Raw genomic sequence first — 21222 nt, 5'->3', positions numbered from 1 at the left:
CATTTTGACCCTTCTTCTGGTTGTCCTCCTCTGTGGCCTCCTCGCATCCAGGACAGGGCTTCAGGCTGTTTCTCTCTCATGACCATGACACTTTGGAAGGGCCCTGCCTCAGTTTGGGCTTGTGGGATGTTCCCCAGTGTTCCTGGATTAGTTTGGCATTACGCATTTTGGGCACACTGGCAATGCTTTTCCCTCCTTTGCACCTCCTGTCTCTCAGGAGGGCATGACCTGGATATGGGTTCTATCTGGTTAACCAGTCATTTGGTTGGAATGCTGTCCCGTTTCTCCATTGTTCATTTCTATTTTTCTCTTTGTAATTGGCAATTATCTTTTAAGGCGATCCTTTGCAGATACGCTGTTTCTCATCATACTTTTGCCTGGTGTTTTAGCATCCATTGATGGTTCTTGATAACAAGAGTTGTTACGGTGGTATTTGCCAAATGGTCATTGTATTGAATTTTAAAAAAAGTAAGCGTGCCCCTCTTCAAACCTGGACTTTTGCAGACGTCCTTAGGAGGGCACTTCGCTGTGCCCTACCATCATCTCATTTGTAAGTAAAGGGAAAGGCAAAGATGAGAATTAAGAAGGAAAAAGAAAGGGGGATCGTGTTGGAGAATGTTCTCTGCTGCAGAACTTCTCAGAGCCTTTAGCATGCTAATGTGAATCTTGAGTCTTCTAGAGGGTACTGAATTTTACCCCTGATGGGAAGACACACTGGTAGTTTATATCCCACTAATAAGGGGAAAAGTGCTAATTAAATTGTGATACACCATCAATGATGAGACACATCTCAACCTCAGAGATGGAAAATGAAAAATCACATGTCTTAGAATCAATGGAATATGGCAGTATTTGACTTTTTCCACCTTATCGGTCATAGGTCCTCTGCTTCCTCTTTGTAGAGCTTCTGGTGAGAGGCTTGCTCCACCCAACACACTTTAGGAATTCCCAGACTGGGTGCGGCTCACCTCCTACTGTGCACAGATCTGACCTTGTCCCAGAGGCAGCTGCTTTTAGCAGTGTGGAATCCATCTTTCTAGATGTACATGTACATGTACATGTACATACATGTACAAATATGTATTTATGTACTTAAAAAAAATAGAAACAGGATCATATTACATGTGTTCTCATAAAACTTGTCTTTTCCCTAACTTAGTACCTGTCTTGCCTTTTTTCCATGGCCCATAAAAAGAAGAGGGAGATAGGTATGCTTGGCTCTTTTTGGTGGCAACAAAATATTTCAGCACGTGATTGAAAGAGTCATAGTTCACTCGATTATACTGAGCTCATAAGGTCATTCCGGTTTAATTGTTTTTGTAAGCTGGGTTGTAGTAAGCATAGATCTTTGCATATTTCTGTAAAATTAATCCCTAGAAGTGGAATTTCTCAGAGATTTTTATAAACATTTCTCACATGGGCAGGTACTCTTGGCTTGTTCTTTAGAAAGTTTGAGCAAATTTCACTCCTCTGTGCCCATCTGCCAGGGAAATGACACCTATCTTAATTTGCATGTCTTCTGTCCTCGGCCAGATGGAGTATCTCCTCATGCGCTTATTGGCCCTTTGCATTTCTTCTGTGTATGAATCTCTTCCTGTCATTTGCCCCCTTTTCTATTGGATTGTTGGTCTTTTTCTTGTTGATTGGTTAGAGCCCCTTCTGGATTAAGGAAGTTGTCTCCTTGTTTAAAATACCGGCCGTTTCATCGATGGAAGGCTCCATCTTTGCATTAGGGCCAAGCTGATGTTTTCTGTTCTGCTTTTAGAATATGTCCTGACAGAGCACTTTAAATGTTACTTTTGAACCCTCTTGAAGACAAAAAAGGCTTCGGCTGCATTTTGGGAGTTGGAGCTGAGCGGGGTCAGTGAGGGCCTGCCTTGGTCCGGCAGGGGCTGCACATCACTGGACACAGCTACCCTGGAGTTAATCCCCGTCGCCAGCAGCCGTTTTCATCAGCTGGAACCGGGCTCAGGAATGTCCGTGTTGCTGCCCGGGCCCGTGTCTGGCTCCTCTGTTCCTGGCCTTTTGGAGCGACCCAAGAGCAGACGGTGCTCTGGGCCCTGGAGAGGAGACAGGTCATTAGCTAAGTCCGATGGGAGGAAACGGTCATCCAGCCAACCGGGGCAGCGTCAGACCAGGAAATGTCTGAATTGTGGCCTTTCTTTCCCTCTGTCCCTGCCCACAAGCAACCCCCTGCCTCAAATTCGGGCTGATTCCACATCTTCCAGTGTTGTGTCCCCCCACTTCCACCCCAGCAGCTCACCTGTAGCCAGAGAGCCTGAGGGTCAAGGTCCTGGCAGGGCGGTGGCAGTTGCAGCAAGGCCATCGGGCCCCTCGGAGCCTCCAGGAGGCAGGGGAGGGGCTGCAGCCACTGGTGAAATGTGCCCTCCACCCTCTGTCTCTGAGAACACGCTGAAGTCAGGGACCCCTGTCAGAGCTGCGGCACCCCGCCCCCCGCCTTTGGAGAAGAGCGTTTTCACTGTGTGGCCTCAGAGGGCTCTGACCATGGCCGGGAACACCGTCAGGCCTGCGAACATTTCGTCTCTGTCATGTTTTCTCGGCCCATTGCTGACGTCGCTGTTTCTCCGGCCCTGCTGGGGACCGGCAGCTCAGATCTGACCTTGTGTTCTGAGCCCGAGGATGCTGCCTCAGGGCCATGCATGCTGCCGAGAGTAGAGTGGTGGCCCTCTGGGGGATGGCCTGGATGGTGGCTGCTGATCTGCTTTAAGAGTCCCAGTTCTGTCCCGGTGGACAGATGGACAAGAAGGCTCCGTGTCCTTTAGTGCTTGGTGTCAAGAGCACTATCTCTGGGCAGGAAAATGCAAGCTTGTCACTCTTCCACGTCCACTCTCTTTTCTTCCTGTGCCCCCGGGGGCCTTGTTGGGCCACGCAGAGCAGTGCTGGACTCACTAAGGTGACCGACTTTTTAACATGGTAGACCTTCAAATAACGATGCCGGTCATGGTGGTCGAGGGCATGGTGGAGTCTGCCGCGTGGCACCTACTAGGTACCAGTTTCTGTTGTGTTTTGTATCTTAACTCGTGTGATGCTGGCGGCAGCTCCACGGACAGGACTGAGGACTGTTCTCATCCCCATTTTAGAGACCAGGAAACTAAGGCACAGAGAAGTGAAGGAGCTTTCTCAAGGTCACACGTACCCAGGCAGCCTGGAGTGTCTAGCCACACCGTGTTGGGGAAGCACAGGCAGCTCGATGCCTCTTGTCTCCTGGTGTCTGCGATGGGAGTGAGAACCTTCTCCAGCTCCCTCTGGGCCCAGAGTCCTTCAGTGGGAGTGAGGTTTCACCCACCAGGCTGTCGTGAGGCAGTTCAGCCTCGTGGTGAAGGCATGGCTGTGGAACCAGGTGGCCTGTGTGGAAGCCCGCTCTCCCACCCACAGGCTTTTGGCCTGGAGGACAGAGCTTAACCTCCCAGGGCCTCGGTGTCCTTCCATGCACAGTGGAGGGGACGGTAGTAATCCACCCATTCTAGAAGAATCTAGCAATGAGTCGAGACCGGCAGGTGTTTGTGGTGCTCCTGGCATAGGGCTGTGTGTGCGTGCCCGGGTCCACCTCTTCGTGGAAGGAGCCATGTTGTCCGCCTGTACGGCTTTCCACAGAGCGTAGCCCGTGCAGGCCTGCTGTGTTCTCAGCTCTAGCACGGGCCCCGTGTGTACCGAGGTGAGCAAGGCGGTCCCCCAGTCCCGTCAGGGGCGATTGGGTGCCAGTGGGGCACGAGCCCAGAGTTGGGAGCTTGTCTGAGAGACTGAGTGAAGCCTGTTTTGTCCAGAGTTTGGGAGTGGGGTGTGGTGGGATGTATCGGCAGGGCCTCCACCTGCCAAGCTTTCCCTCACCCCTGCCTCACCCTCTGCTCTGTGTGAGCAGTCAGGAGACAGCGTGAGGCCCATCCACTCTTAGGAAGTACCACTTCTCCTCTCACTTCCCCTCCCTCCCTCCCGTCCCCTCCTGTCCCCTCCCCTGCCCTCCTCTCTCCTCCCCTCCTCTCCCCTCAGGAGCATTCTGGGGAGGAATACCATCCCGGCCTGGCCCTGTGCCCATTGGCCTCCCGGTCCCTGCCTGGCTTGTGTGGTCAGGAACCTGGGTAGAAGGAGCCCTGGCTGGCCTTCCCTCACACCCACTGGCTCTTTGAGGTGTCAGGCCCTTCTTTCCCTCAGCTGCTCTGGGTGAGCTGCACAGATGAGTGGCACCCAGTCCTACTTGGGGAGGGCTTGCCCTGGGCTGCCTTTCAGGAAACCTGGTTTCCTGTGAGCCGCTCCCTGTCAGCCTTGATTGCCCCCTGGCTCCACTTGAGCTCCTCAGTGCCTGAGCCGTGTGAGTGGGGCCCTCCTTCCTCTCTCATCCCAGAGGGGGTGCCTGAAAAGGGCACCTGTGTCCTATGCTTAGGAGTCATGAGACAGTCCTAGCTTCTGAGGAGCCCCTAGCCCCATCGTAGGTTCAAAATGGGCCCCCAGGCTGTTGGCTGGACCTCAGTGAGTAAGGGGAGCAGACCCCACTTTGACCAGTGATCGCAGCAAAGCCGTATCTCATGCCTCTCATTGCATACCGCACACGGTCCCAGCATGGTGACTCACGGTGGCTTATTCAGCCCTCACAGTGGTCCTGTGTGTGGTCACTGCTGGTGTTATCCCCATCTTGCAGATGTGGAAACTGAGTCATGGAGAAGTGGCCCAGGATGAGACAGTGGACTTGCGATTGGAACCCAGGCACTTGGTCCACGACTGCCTATACCCGTAGCCTCCAAGGAGTCGTGAGGGTGAGGAGCTGCTTCTCCTGGGGCCGACCTGAAGCCCCGGCAGATTCCCAGGTGGTTTCCATGAGTCAGGCTCCCCGGTCCCCACATCCCCAGGGCACGCTGGCTTTGAGCGCTGCGACGGTCTTAAACAAAACAAAACATACTATTTTAGTTTAATCTCATCTGAGACTGTGAATGGGTCTGAAAATACGATGATGTCGCTGCTGTCCAATTGTTTCCACCCCTTTGAAGCCCAACACAAATCCCCCCAACAAATCCAAGGGGCCCTTGGGCTGCAGGGAGAAGTGAGTCACCTGCCGTAAATGGAATGCAGAATGAACTATGGAAGTAGGTGTTCAGGGACAGAGGGGACAGAGCAAGGGACGGTTCGTAGGTACAACTGGAGGGAGTCGGCAACAAGGAAGAATAGATTCTGACTCACTGGCGAGGGGTGGCAGGGTGGTTGGAGACCTGGGCAGTGAGGCTGTCCTGTGAGAGGACTCGCCCAGGAGAGCGAGGAGGTGAGGACCGAGCACTGCTGTGGGGAGGGCACATGCAGGTTGCTAAGACAGTGCTGGAGCCCTTCCTGGCCGGGCCGGGTGGACGGGACATTATGCTCTGGACAGCGGGAGCAGGGTGTCAGGCCGAGGATGGGGAATGCCCTCCGCAGGCCCAGGCCCAGGCCCGGCTCCAGATCAGAAACCAGTTCCCACTTCTATCTCCTCTCATCTGCGGGCCTGTCTTCTGGGCCCTTCCAGGTGTCCTGGCCCGGGCCTGAGGTGGCTTTCCCACCCCCACATGCCCGTAACTGGATGGTTCCACATTACAGGGTGGCTGCCATCATCATGAGCCAAAGAGCCATTTGGGTTCCCTTCACAGCTGCTGTCAGGCTGAAACTTGATTTACCCAGAACGCTCGGAACATCTTTCCCTGTCTGGGACTCAGGAGCACGTGGCCCCTGGCCCCTAACAGCTTAATGGCAGAGGGAAGGTGACTTTGGACAGTCGGACGCTACATGAGTCATGAACACTGGCTCTGCAGGCTGGCAGGCCAGGCTCTCAGGGCTTTACCCGTTCCAGTGCGACGCCGGTCATCAGGGCTGTGCCAGACCAGCAGCGCCACATGGCGGCTGGTCGAGGAGTTGCGGGCCACCCCCTTTCCCTGTGTTGGCCCCGAGCTCCCCCTTCTCTGTTGTTTCCAGTGCTCACAGCTCACTTGTATTCTGTCTCCCAGCTCATCCCACACGCACGCGCTTGCCAGAGAGGCATTTCTTACTGCCGCCTGCTGCCTCTGGGCAGTGCCGGACTGGGGGGGGTCCGGATCCCGACCCCAAGGAACATACTGCCTGCTGGCTGAGTCAGAACCCAAACATGTGGAAATTTAACAGGGTCTGAGAGAGGAGCAGTCAGACAAGGTAGCAGGGCAGGAGAGAGAGGGTGCTGCAACAAGCATGGCTGCCGGTGGAAGGTTCTGGGCGGGGTGCTGCTAGGAGGAGGCGGCGGCGGCGCAAGACCCCTTGTTCTGGAGAGCTTAGAGGTTGTTGCCGAGTGGTAGGAGGAGGGGCGTTCCCAGATTTGGGGCGGGGGGCGGGGGGTGGTGATGAGACCTCCGTGTGGAGCCAGGGTTTGGCTGGGAGGGATCTTGGGTTCTGTATTCCGGGAGGAGTTGGGAGGCGCATAGTTTGCTGGAGCTGCAGCAAAGCACCACAGACCTGGCTTAACAACAGACATTTACTGCTGGTGAGTGTTCATGGTTCTGGAGGCTGGAAGTCCAGGATCGAGGTGTCCGCAGGGCTGGTTTCTTCAGAGGCCTGTCTCCTCGGCTTGCAGATGGCTGCCGTGTCCCTGGGTCCTTGCGTGCTCTTCCCTCTGTGCGTGTCTGGGTCCTAATCTCTTCTCAGAAGGACACCGGTCAGATTGTGTCAGGGCCTGCCCCTCGGACCTCATTTTAACCTAATCACCTATTTAAAGGCTCTGTCTCCAGATATAGTCACATCCTAAGGAATTGGGGGTTGGGGCTTCAGCATGTGAATTTGGGGGGAACACAGTCCAGCCCGGAACAGGAAGTTAAGCAGGGTCAGGTTGCAGAAGCCTGGAAGGGCTTTGGACTTTGACTTGAGTCAGCCGTGGACAATTCTTGAGTTGAGAGCGGCCTCACTATGTAGGTGGGTGCTTTAGAAAGATGACCCAGGATCTAATACCGGTGTGTGGTTTGGATTAATTGGTGAATAAGGTGGGCAAGGCACCAGAAATCCGTGGTTTGTGGGTAGAGCGGATGTGGTGGGAAGAAGATGGTTATGGGGTGAGGCTACCAAGAAGGAGGTTCCTGGATTCCCAGACTCCAGCAGCATGTAGTCAGGCAGCTGGGAGAAGCCCCAGTGCTGGGCTACAGCATTTGTTTGGTCGGTGTCCCAGGAGGACTGGCTGAGGCCGCTGCAGCTGCCCAAATCCTGGGGCGGAGCTGCTGGTGGGCAGGTGGGTATTGGAGCCTCCCCTCCCAGAGGGATGGGGCTTGCAGAGGTGCCCTGAGGAGGCAGGAGGGTAGTGTGTCTGCAGAAACAGGGCTAACTCTGGTTCTCAAGTGTTTCCAAATGCCCTTCATGCATATGGTCTCACCAAGTCTCCTTAATAGCTCTGGGAGGTGGGCAGCATTGCTGTCCCATTTTACAGGTGAGAGAAAGGATCAGAGGGGATCAGTGGCCTGGCATGGTTGCAGGGACTGGGCTGGCTCTCGGCTTCAGAGTTGATACTCATTATCACTGCTGCGTTTTGCTTTCTGGGCTGCCATTTGTGGTGGCTGCCACCTCCAGGCAGTCTTCCATGACTCCCCTGGCCCTGGGTGTCATGGTGGACATGTTTGGGGTATGTATTTGGCAGTTGACCAGCCTCTCCTTCCCCAACACACCCCACTACACTTGGTGATCTGGGATTTAGCTGTATCAGCCAGTTTATTTCTTGTTAAATAAAAAAGGTCTGATGCAACTGTTGAAAAGTATGAACGTATATTCTGTATTTAAGGGCCATTTCGTGACTTAAAATATGTTTTCTGAATGTGCGGGCAGGGGGACAGCCCTGTGAGGTAGATAGTGTTGTCCTCATTTTCCAGTGGGGACACTGAGGCAGAGAGGTAAGGTTACTCGGCCAGAGCCACACAGCTCGCATGAGGTGGGGCTGGGATTCAAACCCAGGTAGCCTGTGTCCCCTGCAGACCCTCCAGGGGCACCCAGTCTAGGCAGAGGCTGCCACATCCTCAGCCACCAAGACGTGGTGAGCCAGCAGAAGGGACCTTTTCCTGGATGCGCAGGAAGGGGTGTTCAGGGGAGCCTCCCAGAGCAGGAAGGTGGCCTGACAAGGCTTGGAGGACAGGCGGGAGTTCATCAGGCCAAGAAGGGGCTAGAAAGAAGGGCTCGGCGGGCCGAGGGACAAGCATGTGCGAGGCTCCTGGCCTGAGACCTCCGGGCATGGGTGTTCCCCCAGCTCTCGGAAGACTGAGTGGGAACCTGACCTGCTGCCTCTGCGTCTGGTCCCGTGCCTGCTCTGTCACTCACACTCCTGCGTCACACCGTTTCCTGCTCGGGACAGCCCCTGGGAGTGGCGAATGGCCCAGGCAGGCAGGACAGAGCCCAGCTCCGGGTGGCCGCAGCTGGGGCTGGCGTGCGGGGCCCCTGGCCGAGATGCTCCAGGCTCCGTGGGAACTGCCATTTGACAGAGGCCGCTTCTCTCGGGCACGAGCAGTGGGAGCCCAGGCCAGGGTCTGCTTCGTTCCCTCATCCGCTCATTTGTTGGGGGCTGGGCCCTGAACGCGATGGAGAAGGTCCCTGCCCTCATGGAGCCTGCATCCTGCCGGAAGGCGGACCCCGTCCGCGCGGCTGCTCTGGCTAAGGCGAGAGGGTGTGTGCAGTGGCAGCTTCCTGCCTCTCCGGCGTCCACCGGCGTGGCCTCCTCCCGTGGGCCCTCCGGTCTTCCCAGGATGCAGAGCCACATGCTGGGGCCCCCCGGTCCGCTGGCTGCTACTCTGAGTCACACGCTCTCTCCCGGCCTTGCCTCCAGCATGCACGGGGTCGGGGTGCCCCTGTGGCCTCTGCTTCTGTCCCCGTCTGCTGTGGGGCGCAGCCAGGGCCCTGTGCCACCGCCTGGCTCGTGGTGACACCTGGGCCCGGAGCCTCCCTTGCTGAGTGAGGAGGGTGTGAGTGGATGGCAGTGGTCGTGACAGGGCCTTGCTGCCCTGAGGGGCTGGCTTCTTTATCTGGCCTTGTGCAGGCCCCATGGCACTTTTTGCTTGTCCTCGGTTCTCCCTGCAATGCCAGCTTGTCGACAGGGCTGGCTCAGTAGGACTCCCCATTCTGCCGGTCAGGAGCCCAGGGCCCAGCGGAGCTGTCGGAATCCGCACTGGTCTCCAGGCCCCAGTCCAGAGCTTTTGCTGGTAGTGACTCCCCACGCCAGCCTCGCTGTCTTCATGCCTCCCTCACTGTTGCAGGTGGCCCGCTGGCCCCAGAGGGACCGTATGTGGGCGATGGGGTTGTTCCCCACGGCACCCGCTGTCTTCCTTCCTGAGAGGACTGCCCGGGTTTCTGAACGTGGGGCTACCCAGGGCTGAGAAGGCACGGTCAGGACCGTCCAGTGCAGGTGCCTCAGCGACATCCTGCTGTCCTTTCGGAAACAGCGTGGCACCGGCAAGAACCCTAGAAACGTCGATTCCCGCGGACCCAGAAGTCACCTCTGGGAATTTGACGTGGACATGATTTGCCACACGCACAAAGCCTTACACACGAGGGGCGGTCATCGAAGCCCAGTCTGTCGGAGAAGAATTGGCACGAATGTAAATGCCTGACTCCAGGGAAATGTCACCGGTCGGGTAACCAGGATACGCAGAATCTTGGGAAGATACTGCCGGCGGGTGTTCAGTAAGGCTGGGATTCAAGTGGCGAGTCCAGTCACGATCGCACCAAAGTAGGCGAAGAGGATGCCTGCGCCGGCGAAGTCCCTCAGAGAGTGAAAGGCCAGGCCGAGCAGGGTCGTATGTGATTGCTTTCTTGTTTTTGAGTGGAACGAGTCCGGGGTGGAGGGGTGTGACCACATGGTGGTGCGAGGCCTGCGTGGCAGGCGAGGCCTGGAACGGGGTCCTTCGCGCCCAGACACGCTGACCACATGCCCTGCGTCTGTTCAGATGGGGCCCAGATGCCCGCGGAGCCAGCCTTCTGTGTTAGGCACTGTGGACCACTCAACGGGTCAGATCATGCACTCAGCAAGTGTTTGTTGGGGACCTACTGTGTGCCAGGCAGTGTTCTAGGCACTGGCCTACAGCTGTGAACAAAACCCAGCATCTTCCTCCTGCCCTCATGGAACTGACGTTCTAGAGAGGGAGACGAACCGGCACATGTAATACGTGCTTCTCCTGCACGTTCCCATGATGTCGTCCAGCTGCACAGGCTCCTGGCCGCCTGGGTCCCCTCCCTGGTCTGTCTTCTGCCTCTTCTAGCCTCTGCCCAGCCCTGACTCCTGGGTGTTGTTCGCTCCTGGGGCCCTGCCCATCACAGAGGCTTCAGAGCACTCCAGCCCTGCGTGTCCCCGGGGACTGCCCCTGCCCACGGGTCATCTTTTCATCAGATGCTGTCTGGGTGAAGAAATTAAACCTGTTCAAGAGAGGGGAGCTGAGGCAGGGTCCTGGTATAGCTGCTCCCGCGCTCTCCCCCCACCAGTGCCCTGCCCGGGCATCTCTCACAGCCACGAGGACGGCCTGCTCTGCTGGCGCCACGGATGGGGCCTGGCGCCCGACACACCCCAGGAAGTTAGATGTGACCAGTGGCCGCGATGCAGCGTCTGCCTGCTCCCCCGTGGGTGTCCCCAGCCCGCCTGGCCACTGTGGGGTACCTGTTACGTACCAGGCCTCCTGACTACCCTTCAGGGAGACATCGCTCCCATTTTACAGACGGGGAAAGTAAGGCCCAGCAGAGTTTGGTCACTTGCCAAAGGTTACAGCTGATAAGTAATTTATCACAGGTTCAAAGTCAGGCTTCAGAGTGCCATCTCTCTTTGTACCCCACTCCTAGCTGTACCTTTTCTTTTATCCACCTGTTCGTCGTTGGTCTTTTATCTTCTGGGGAGCTCTCCAGCAGCTGCCTGTAGTCAGATAAGGGCATGACCACCCGGCAGAGTGGGGGCAGTGTGACTCGAGACACCTGGGTTCTCCCCTTTCGCCTGCCAGTAACTTGCCTGTGGCCGTGAACTCTTCCGCTTCCCTCTCTGGACGTGTGGACGTATGGTTGGGACTTGCTCATCTCCGAGGGCCCCCAGCTTCCCATTCTGTGATGAGAGCAGCCCAGAGGGAAGACGGGGCCGGGGTTTCAGTTTCCCAGGGGCTAAGGTTTCAGCTCTTCACAGAACACAACCCACCATCCGACTAAAAAAAGCCTCTTTCCAACTCCCATCCAGAAATAAAGACGATAGATAAATAAGCAACAGTAGGCTTTTTCTGGGAACCATAAATAGCTCCCCGGGCTCCCAGTGCTGACTTAGAGAAAGAGTCTTCACTCTGTCTCTCTTCGGGGGGAAAGCTGCTGGCGATGTTGAGAGTTTCCCATGGGCGCGCCTGCGTTGCCGCCATCCCTCGTGCGGTGGGGCTGGCACGTCTGCTGCCACCAGGGCGCTGGCTCTTGTCACGGGAACCGGGTTCCTTCCCCGGCCCTCCCACCAGCCAGGAGGCCTCAGTGTCTGAGAGCTAGACGGATGTCCGCGTCCTCCTCCCAGAGGCTGGGGCTGGGTTGTGCAGAGGCCGCAGCACGTCCCTACGCAGAGCCTTTGCATGGTCTGTTCCCCCTGCTGGGAGCGTGCTGACCCCACACGCATCGCCTTGGCCGCCCGCTCGCTTTCCCTTGTCGTTGTCCCTCGAGCTGCTCCCTGACCTCACTCCCTTCTAGCTGTACGTTCTACTTGTCAGTCTGGTTTCTTGTTGGGGAACGTAAGCTCCGCGAGGGCAGGCTGTATCTCTAGCTCGTAGCATTTATTTATTTATTTTTTTTTTAAGATTTTATTTATTTATTCATGAGAGACAGAGAGCGAGAGAGGCAGAGAGAGAAGCAGGCTCCCAAGGAGCAGAGAGCCCGATGCGGGACTCGATCCCAGGACCCTGGGATCATGACCTGAGCCGAAGGCAGACGCTTAACCATCTGAGCCACCCAGGCGCCCTCTAGCTCGTAGCATTTAGCAGAGCCCCAACACATTTTTTTTTGCCATTGGTGGTGAATGGTTGTTGAAACCAAAATAGGAACAGGAGTCGTTTCTAATTTATTGTGATTTCACAGACAGGCAGGATGGTTTTGGCTCCAAGTAGCCAGAAAGTGGGTCAAGAAGTTAAGACATCATGGTCCAGAGTGGGGCAGGCCTGGGGCACGGAGTAGCCGTGGCCTGGTGAGGGACAGGGGTCCCTTCCCGTCTCTGCCGTGCAGGCCCGGGACCGCCTTCACCCAGTGCTGGCCTCTTGGGGGTGACTGAGCTTCAACTGTGGGCCCTTCCTGGCAGTGCGATGAGGCCAGTCTCCGTCCCGGCCCCCACCCCGGAGCGAGAGTGGGGGTAGGCAGCCAGTGGGGCCTTCTTCTCAGGGTGTGGTCAGCAGGCTCCAGGTTAGGAGGAAGGAGCAAGACGGTGACAGTGTGCATGTGCCCCACTTCCTTGGTGCACTTGGTTCTTCGCCACCTTAGTTCCGTGTTGGGCCCTGCTTCTTAACCAAAGCCTGGGATTTCAGAAAGGTGGGGTTGTCTGGCCTAATGCTAGATGTGGCCCATTCACTGGAAATGTCTCATCTCTGCTTCTTACCTGGACCCCAAGCATCTCTGGGGGGAGCACTCACCTTGTCCTTGTCCGAGTCCACCCTGGACAGGCGTGGGGACAAGCAACAGGACTCTGCAGGCTTGAAAGAGACACCGTACATGAAGCATTTGTTCAACCCAGTGTCCGCAGAGAGCCAGCACTTGAGGGATGACAGCTGTTGGTACTGCTGGGGGATTTTTCTTTCTTTCTTTTTTTTTAAGTTGATAAAATTCACATGCCATAAAATCCACCTTTTTCAAGTACACATACAGTTCAGTAGCTTTGAATGTATTCCCCAGATTGCTCAACCAACACCACTGTCTAAGTCCAGAACATTTTCATCACCCCAGAAAGAAAGAAACTCGTCTGTAGTCTGTCCCCGTCCCCCTGTCCCCTCGCCCCTGGCAACCAGTCTCCTTTCTGTTTCTCTGGCTTTGCCTATTCTGGACGTTTCATATAAATGAAGTCATACTATGTGGCTTTTGTGACTGGCTTCCTTAGCTTCGCTAAGCGTTCTGTTGTCCAGGTCATGTTATAGCGTGTCTCATTCCTTTTTCTGGCTGAAGAAGACTCTGTTGAATGGGCATATCACACTTTGTTTATCCACTCATCAGGGGATGGACATTTGGGTTGTTGCCACTTTGGGGCTCTTAGAAATAATGCTGCCATGGACATTGCTGGGCAGGTTTTTGTGTGGGCGTGTGTTTCCATCCCTTTGGTTTTATATCTAGGAGTGGAATTACTAGGTTGTATTGTAACTCTATATTTAACTGTTTGAGGAACTGCCAGATTCTTTCCCAAAGCAGCGGCACCATTTTACTTTACCACCAGCAATGACAGCACTTTTGTCTTTTTGATCATAGCCATCTCAGTAGGTATGAAATAATACCTCGTTGTGGTTTTGATGTGCATTTCCCTGATGGCTGATGATGTTGAGCATCTTTTCACACGCACTTGGGCCATTTGTAGGTCTTATTTTGAGAACTGTCTATTCAAATCCTTTGCCCAGGGATGCCTGGGTGGCTCAGTCAGTTAAGCGTCTGCCTTCGGCTCAGGTCATGATTCTGGGTCCTGGGATCGAGTCCCTCATCAGACTCCTTGCTCAGCAGGGAGCCTGCCTCTCCCCCTGCTTGTGCTCGCTTGCTCTCTCTCACTCTCTCTGCCTCTGACAAATAAATAAATAATATCTTAAAAAAAAACCCAAATCCTTTGCCCATTTTAAATTTGGGTTGTCTTTTTATTGTTTGTTAATAGTTCTTTATATGGTTTGGATACTAGACTCTTATCAGATGTATGATTTGCAAATATTTTTCCCCATTCTGTGGGTTGTCTTTTCACTTTCTTGATAATATCCTCTGAAGCACAAAAGTTTTTAATTTTGATGATATCAGATTTACCTATTTTTACTTTGGTTTCTTGTACTTTTAGTATCTAAGAAACCATTACCTGACTCAAGGTCATGAAGATTTACACCCATGTTGTCCTCTAAGAGTTTCACTGTTACTGATCTTATATTTAGATCATGATCCATTTTGAATCAATTCTTGTGTATGGTGTGAGGTAGGATTCCAGCTTCATTGTTTCACACATGGATATCTAGTTTTCCTACCACCATTTGTTGAAAAGACTGTCGTTTCCCCGCTCCCCTTGAATTATATTGGCACCCTGGTGGACAGTCCGTTGACTCCAGATGGATGGGTCTATTTCTGGTCTCTCAGTTGTATTCCATTGATCTGTAGGTCTGTTCTTGTACCACTACCATACTGCATGATTACTGTAGCTTTGTAGTAAGTTCTTAAATTGGGAAGTGTGAGTCTTCCAACTTTGTGCTTTTTCAAGATTTCCAGATTGGCTATCCTGGGTCCCTTGCATTTTTACATGAATTTAAGGATTAGCTTGTCAGTTCCCACTAAAAGAGAGCCGGGATTTTGATGGGGATTGCGCTGAATCCGTAGATCACCGTGGGAGTGTTGCCAGCTTCATATATTAAATGTCTTATTCATGAGCATGGGATGTCTTTCTATTTATTGAGATCTTCTTGAATGTTTTTCAGCCATATTTTATAGTTTTCAGCATTTAAGTCTTTGGTTAAATTTATTTCTTAAGTGTTTTTATTTTTTAATGCTACTGTAAGTAGAATTATTTTCTTAATTTCATATTCAGATTATTCTTTGCTAACATATAGAAGTACAATTGTTTTTGTGTGTGTGTGTATTGATCTTTTCTTTTGCAGTCTTACTGAACTTATTTATCTTAACAGGTTTTGGGTTTTTGTGTGTGTGGATTCCTTGGGATTTTCTGTAAACAGGATCACATCACCTGCATAGAGAAGCAGTTTTACATCCTCTTTCCTGTCTGGAGGCTTTTTATTTCATTCTCTCTCCTAATTACCCTGGCTAGAACCTCCACTACGGTGTTGAATAGAAGTGGCAAGAACAGACATCCTTGTCTTGTTCCTGGTCTTAAGGAGAAAGCGTCCAGTCTTTCACCCCAACGTAGAATGTTTCTGTGGTTTTTGTAGATGCTCTTTAATCAGATTGAAGAAGTTCCCTTCTATTCCTGGTTGGTTGTGTGTCTTTATCCAGAAGGACATTGGATTTTGCCCAGTGCTTTTTCTGAGTCTTCTGGAGATGATCATCTCAGTAAAAGCTTTGTCCTTTATCCTGCTGATATGAAGTGAGCACTTTATCTGCTAGGGAGCCAGCTCCCCAGGTCTGAGCTTCCCCAGCTACACCACATACTCACTGTGTAACTCTGGGCAGGGGACGTCGCCTGTAAACTGGGAGTGACTACTCTCTCATGCGGCTCTCGTGAGGGGGCTGGAGTTGCTTTGCAGACGGTGTTGTCTGGCACCTATCAAGTGCAGTTTACGGAGCACTTGGCTATGATTGGTGACGTGTGAAAGTGTGGGTGGGCTAGGGTGGGAGGGGTCACTGATGGGGGCATTGCAAGGCTAATGTAGGGCCAGGCTGATGCACCTGTTCTGAAACGTCTGCTCATGGGGAGTCCGGAAGCTGTCATGGGAAGTGGCCTGTCGGGCTCCAGTTGTCTCTGAACCTTCCTTTGGGAGGGGATGGGCCACGCCTGAGGCACAGGTGAGCACCTGTCTGCTGCAGGACCCTCCAGTTTGTTCAGGCCTTGCGTGTCACATTCGGTCAGGTCTGGGCTGCAGGGGCTGTGTGTTCGCAGCAACAAGCTTCCCCGCCTGGGCTCTGAGTCCAGGCTTAGGGGCGGGGCAGGAATGGGGCCTTGTCTAGATAGTGACTTACGGCTGAGAGCCAACACGTAGCCCCAGCTCCCCACCCTGACTTTCCTGACTTCTCTTTTCCTGGCCTCTCCTTTAACCTGGCTCCTCGTCCTGCCTCTGTCATTGACCATCATGTGACTTTCGGCAGACTGCTTGTTGGGGCCTGTTTTGGCCTCTGTCCACAGAGACACTGTCATAGCAGTTTGAGGATTAAATGAATGCTCTGTTTGGAGGGGCTGCAGCACCGTCTGCCAGGGCTCAGCAAACACTGTCCCCAGACCACCCTCCCGTGGTCCCCAAGAAGCCCTGCAACCCCTGAAACCTGCCAACACTTCTGCGCCTATATGGAGTTTGGATTTTACAGGTGGGTGGGGAGAGAGATAAAAACACTTTTAATATGCCCTGTGTAATTCTTGGCATTCATTTTTATGAGCTGTATGAGGCTGGATCTTACCTTGGTTTAATGTACTGACCTTCTAGCCAGCCAAGTAGCTCAAAGTTCCTGGAGACAGGCCACTTTGCTTCTTTACTTTCTGGTTTGTTTTCCAAGGTTTGGGGGAGGAGGGCACCTTACCAACACTGAGCCTTTCCCTGTCCCTATGCTCAGAAGTACAGGGTGGTCCCACCTCCTGAGGAGCTGCTGGTCTGATCTGAGAAGGGGCCTAGACAAGAAGCAGTAATAACAAGCCAGTAATGTAATTTAGCAAACGGTAGGGAGCATCAGAATACATGTGGTTATCCCACAGATCATCTGTTTTGCCCTAACTCGGTGCCTGGCACCAGGAGCATTCCGACAGCCAGAGCAGACTCAGCTCCCAGAGCTTTTCAGAAAAACCAGATGTACCGAGAACCCACTGGATGGGCGCCCCTCTGAAACCGGGGACTCAGGCAAGCCAGGGTGTGAGAAGGTGTAGGCAGCGGGGCAGGGCCAGGGCCAGAGTGTGTCTGCAGGAGGCTGGAGAAGGGCCGTGAGCGTGCTTGACAGAGGGAGGGAGGAAGGGAGGGAGGGAGGGAGTCAGGAGGCCACACCAGCAGGCAGTGGCTGATGAGATGTGTCCCCCCAGCCTCGGCTTCCTTCTCATAGGATTGTTCTGCAGACTTCAGACGTGCACGCAAAGCCCATAGCACAGTGCTAGACGCGCGGCCGGAGCTAACCGCGCAGCGTCAGTCAGTAAGGCGTGTGGTAGGAGAGGGCTTTATTGAACCAGATAATGTTCATAGTTCCCTGAGTGAGCATTTGGGTTCCCAGACAGTATCCGGTTGTAGAGTCCTGTGTGCGTACATGTGCACGGCCTCTAGGCTTGGTTGCGGTAGTAGTCATATCTGTGAGCGCATGTGGTTCTTTTCTTTGGTCTTCAAGTTTTATGCTTATCATACATTGGTTCTGTAATTACAGAAATGTTAATACAAAATGTAATTAAAGACCACGCCGCTGTTACTGTCGGTGTCTGTGCGCACGCTCGCGCCCTCGCGGAGTTGGGGTGTCCGCTCAGGAGAGCAGGGGTGCCGAGGGAGGCCCCGGGGAGGTGGGTGTGTCACAGGAAAGTGGACCTGGGGGCTAGCGGGCGGCCTGCTGACGTGGGCTTCTTCTCTGTCCACAGATGACAGGATCTGCTCGCCACCTTTCATGGAGCTCACGAGCCTGAGTGGAGACGACACTATGAGGCTCCTGGAGCAGAACGGCCTGGCGTTCCCCTTCAGTGCGTACCGCCCCGGGCCCCGCTGGGCAGGCTGGGCAGGCCTGGCAGGCCATGGGCCGGATGGCGGTGGGGGGCTGTCTGTGGCTCCCCGGGATGCACGAGGGCCTTGGCTGCCAGGGAGGACTGAGCCCCGCGTCCCGCTCCCACCTGCGCAGTGGAGACGGGTCCTCAGGTGGTGTGGGCCGGAGGTGCTCTTCTGCTGGCCCGGCAGCGTCTGTCCAGACCACCCTGAGTGCAGATGCTGGCCACCGTTGAGCCAGCCTGTCTCCCTAGCTCCCCACTGCCCCTTATCCCCACGGGCTGCAGGAGTTTCAGGAATTTCTCCCCATGTCTGCCAGGTCAGGCTTTGTGGGGAAGTCACCTCACTGATTTCTCTCTGCTTTTCTCTCCCTGCTCCATAGTTTGCAAAACCAGAGTGGCTCATGGCACCAACTCTCACGAGGTAAGCGGAAGCTTTGACTGCCCTCTTCCCCCACTTCCTCCCCCCGTGCCCCTGTCTTTCCAGCTCACAGTGTCCCTCTGGGATTCCGCAAGAGTCTATGTGCTAGATCCCACCCCTGCTGCTCCCGCTCCCTGTCTTGCCCCTGCTTGTGGCTCTGCACACTGTCGCCAGCCTCTGCCCATGCCTGGCCTGTCCCCAAGGGTGGGAGGCGTGTGCCAGGGGTCTGCCTGCCCCCTCTGAGCCCTTGCAGATCCTATTGCAGTTTGACCTGTCCGGCTTTACGACCTCTGGCTTGTCAGTGTGGGTCACTCCCTGGGCGCCCGCTCTGTGCCGGGCCCTGCGCCGGGCCCCTCTGCGTGCTGTGAGCTGGAAAGATGCTCTCACTGCCCCCACAGCACCTGCCCGCCAACCTCCCACCTGCCCCGTTCACTAGCACCCAGTCCCTCTGTGGGTCAGCGCCTTGCGCTTCTCTGACTGGCAGGGTGGCTCTAGTCACTATTAGCGTGGTTAGACCGTCCTGATGCAGAAAAGCTCAGCCTGCAGGAGAGGAACCACTTCTCTCTTCGTGAGAGAATTCTGGACTCATACAGACCTGGGAGCAGGTCTGGCTCTGTGCGCTGCCAACTGTGTGACTTTGGGCAGATCCCCCAGCCTCTCTGAGTGTCTGTCCGCACTTGGAAGTGGGGATGTGATGGTGGTTGTGGAGGAGGAGGGGCTTGCTGCCCGTGCTGCCGTGGGGCCTGGCACAGAAGGCGTTGGGTGCACTGTGAGGGAGCCAGGTATGGAGCCTGCCAGGTCACTGCAGGACGGTGGGGGTTCCGGATCCCAGTGAGCTCCCTCCTTGGCAGGAGTCTTGACCCTCACGTCTGGGGTCAGTGTGTTCAGGGGAGGCTTTCATCCCTTAGTCTAGCTGTTGGAATCTGGCTCCAAAATGTACACATGTGTGCATCCCTGTCTCTCCCGACCCACAGTGTGCTGTTTCAGGGAGGGGCTCTTCTTCTCCTGAGCGGGGGGGTTGGGAACGGAGCCTCCAGGATTGGAATCTGGAGGCTCCCAGGGAGTTGGTGTGTGCTGCAGGCCGCCTGCCTCCTGGGAGGCTTTCATGTCAGAGGGCTGCCCCCTCGGGTGGGGCGCCCCCCACAGCATGAGTCTGGAGGTTGGGGGGCAAGGCTCCTCACCTATTCTAGGGGTGCCTGGGGATGTTGAGTGCAGCGAGGATAGAGGACAGCTCTACGGACATGATTGGTTTTAGACAGGAAAGTGAGGCTTTCTGATTAGGGTCCTCACCTCTACTGAGGTCCCTCTGAGTCCCCCAGCCCCAAGCTCAGTGAAACCCAACTAGTTTGGCCAAACTACTCTCTTTTCGTTTTATGTTCACAGAGCTGTCTGGGTTTTTGTTTGGTTTTTAAACCAGTGCAAGCACACTGATTTGCTTAGAGTGAAATTACCAACCCCCCCTTCTGAGTTGAACCCCTGAGCCAGAAGCCCAAAGCACCTCTGAAGCTATCCTGTGGTAGTTACTGCTGCTGTTTTGTAAGTGGGGAGAATGGAGCAAGTTCCCCCCCGGCACTCTGGTGGCTGGGCGCTGGAGCTAGGACTTAAACCCAGAGCCCCCTGTGTTCTTTCCCTTCCTCGGCAGAAGGCTAAGGGGACGGTCCCTGTGGCGCGTGCACACACACACGTACATGCAGTGCGTGCACGGTCTGTTTCCCCGTGTGGCCTGCATCTCTGCTTCTGCCCCGTGCGGCTAAGCACCAGGAACGTTGGGGTGGTGCTCTATGACCGTGGATGCCAGGGGCGGCAGCCGGCGCAGGCAGCCAGCTGTCCAGGCTCCGACATTCCTGCCCCGAGTCCTGGGCATCTGGTGGCTCCTTCCTGGGGCCTGTGGGCTGCAAGGGATTAGCCGTGGCCCCAGACCGGCAGCTGACAGCCCAAGCAGAGATTTTTCTCCAGCTGCCCTTCTGCTCTCCCTGCTTTAGTGGCCTACCAGATCCTTCCAGGGGGGACCTTTGTCCTCAGACTGTCAGGGACTGGGAGCAGCATGTTCCTGTCCCTCAAGCCTCTGTGTAGCTTACTCTGCGTGTCAGAGGCCAAGGCTGCGTGCTGGGCAGACGCAGTCCCATCCTGGGCTCTGTCACTTTCCAACAAGCCACAGAGCTTTTTAGGGCCTCAGTTTCCTTGTCTGTAAAAGGTGCATGAGAATAGTGCCCCTCTCAGAGGTGCATTGTGAGGACAGCACCAGGTGACTCACATAAAGCGGTCGGAACAGGGCTGGGCATGTCGTGAGTGGGCAACCAGAGGCAGCCTTTGTCCACATACGGATTTTGACTCAAGGCCTCCCAACTCCCGATCCATTGCCTTCCACTTCCTGCCTCACCTGGATCTTTGTGGAGGAACCTCTAAGGAGGTCATAAAGAATGCGTAGTGTACAACTGGGGGTCCTATTTCCTGGATCACAGTGTGAATAGAGGAGTTGTGCAGTGCACAGCCAGCTCAACCCTACAGGGAGAGCCTGATGTTGCAGGATTTCTAAGCCCCCAGAGTAGGAGTGAATTGATCCCCAGGTGTTCTTCTCAAGTCTCACTCCACTCACCCTGGCTTGAGATTTTTCATGGAGAGTCCTCGGTTCACAGCGATGCTCCTTGGTAGCAGAGCTCTGGACTGGTGACGTGCCCCTGTGTCTAAGACTGAGTAGGTAGTGGACTCTGACAGCCCTTGGCCCCCTGTCTCCACAGATGGCCATCGTGTTCAACCAGGAGGGCCTGAGTGCCATCCAGCCACCCTGTGTGGTCCAGAACTTCATCAACCACAACGCCGTCCTGTACAAGGTGTTTGTGGTGGGCGAATCCTACACTGTGGTCCAGAGGCCCTCGCTGAAGAACTTCTCTGCGGGCACGTCAGGTAACCAAGCCTCCTGCCGTCTCGGGGGCCCAGCTGGGACAGGCATCAGCCATCGGTCCTACAGCATTTCCACTGCCACCCTGTGTTACTTTGGGGGGGGTGGCGGGGATGGGCTGATCTGAAGGTTGAAGGAGTTGCATGCAGTGGGTGAGGAGGTCTCGGAGAGCAAGGTGAAACCCCATCCCACCAGGTCATTGTAGGGTCTCCATCCATCTCAACCACCAGGATGCTTCCTGGGGCCCCACACAGAAATGAGACTCACGAGGAACATGCTAGAATGGATGATGGGCCCTTCAGGGAAGTGAGTTTGGGAAAGGGCCCCTCATATTTTGAGGGCCAGAGTGCTGACTGCTTTATCAGGTCCCCTTTTTCCAAGTGG

The 21222-nt window shown here is 54.8% G+C and overlaps 1 protein-coding gene across 2 annotated transcripts in view; it reads left to right on the top strand.

The window, feature by feature from the left end:
• Positions 1-21222, top strand: part of ITPK1 (inositol-tetrakisphosphate 1-kinase) — a 158854-nt gene that overhangs the window by 118772 nt on the left and 18860 nt on the right. For both annotated transcript variants that reach the window (XM_032405827.1, XM_032405826.1), the window contains exons 5-7: positions 17402-17500; positions 17902-17942; positions 20678-20843. In XM_032405827.1, coding sequence (XP_032261718.1) covers positions 17402-17500; positions 17902-17942; positions 20678-20843 — 306 coding nt within the window. The remainder of the gene's footprint in view (positions 1-17401; positions 17501-17901; positions 17943-20677; positions 20844-21222) is intronic.

The sequence above is a fragment of the Phoca vitulina genome, unplaced genomic scaffold (genome assembly GCF_004348235.1).
Source record: "Phoca vitulina isolate PV1807 unplaced genomic scaffold, GSC_HSeal_1.0 scaffold7, whole genome shotgun sequence".
NCBI classification, from domain to species: Eukaryota; Metazoa; Chordata; class Mammalia; order Carnivora; family Phocidae; genus Phoca; species Phoca vitulina.
Note: the sequence above shows the minus strand (reverse complement) of the source record. Positions and strands in the feature narration are given on the sequence as shown.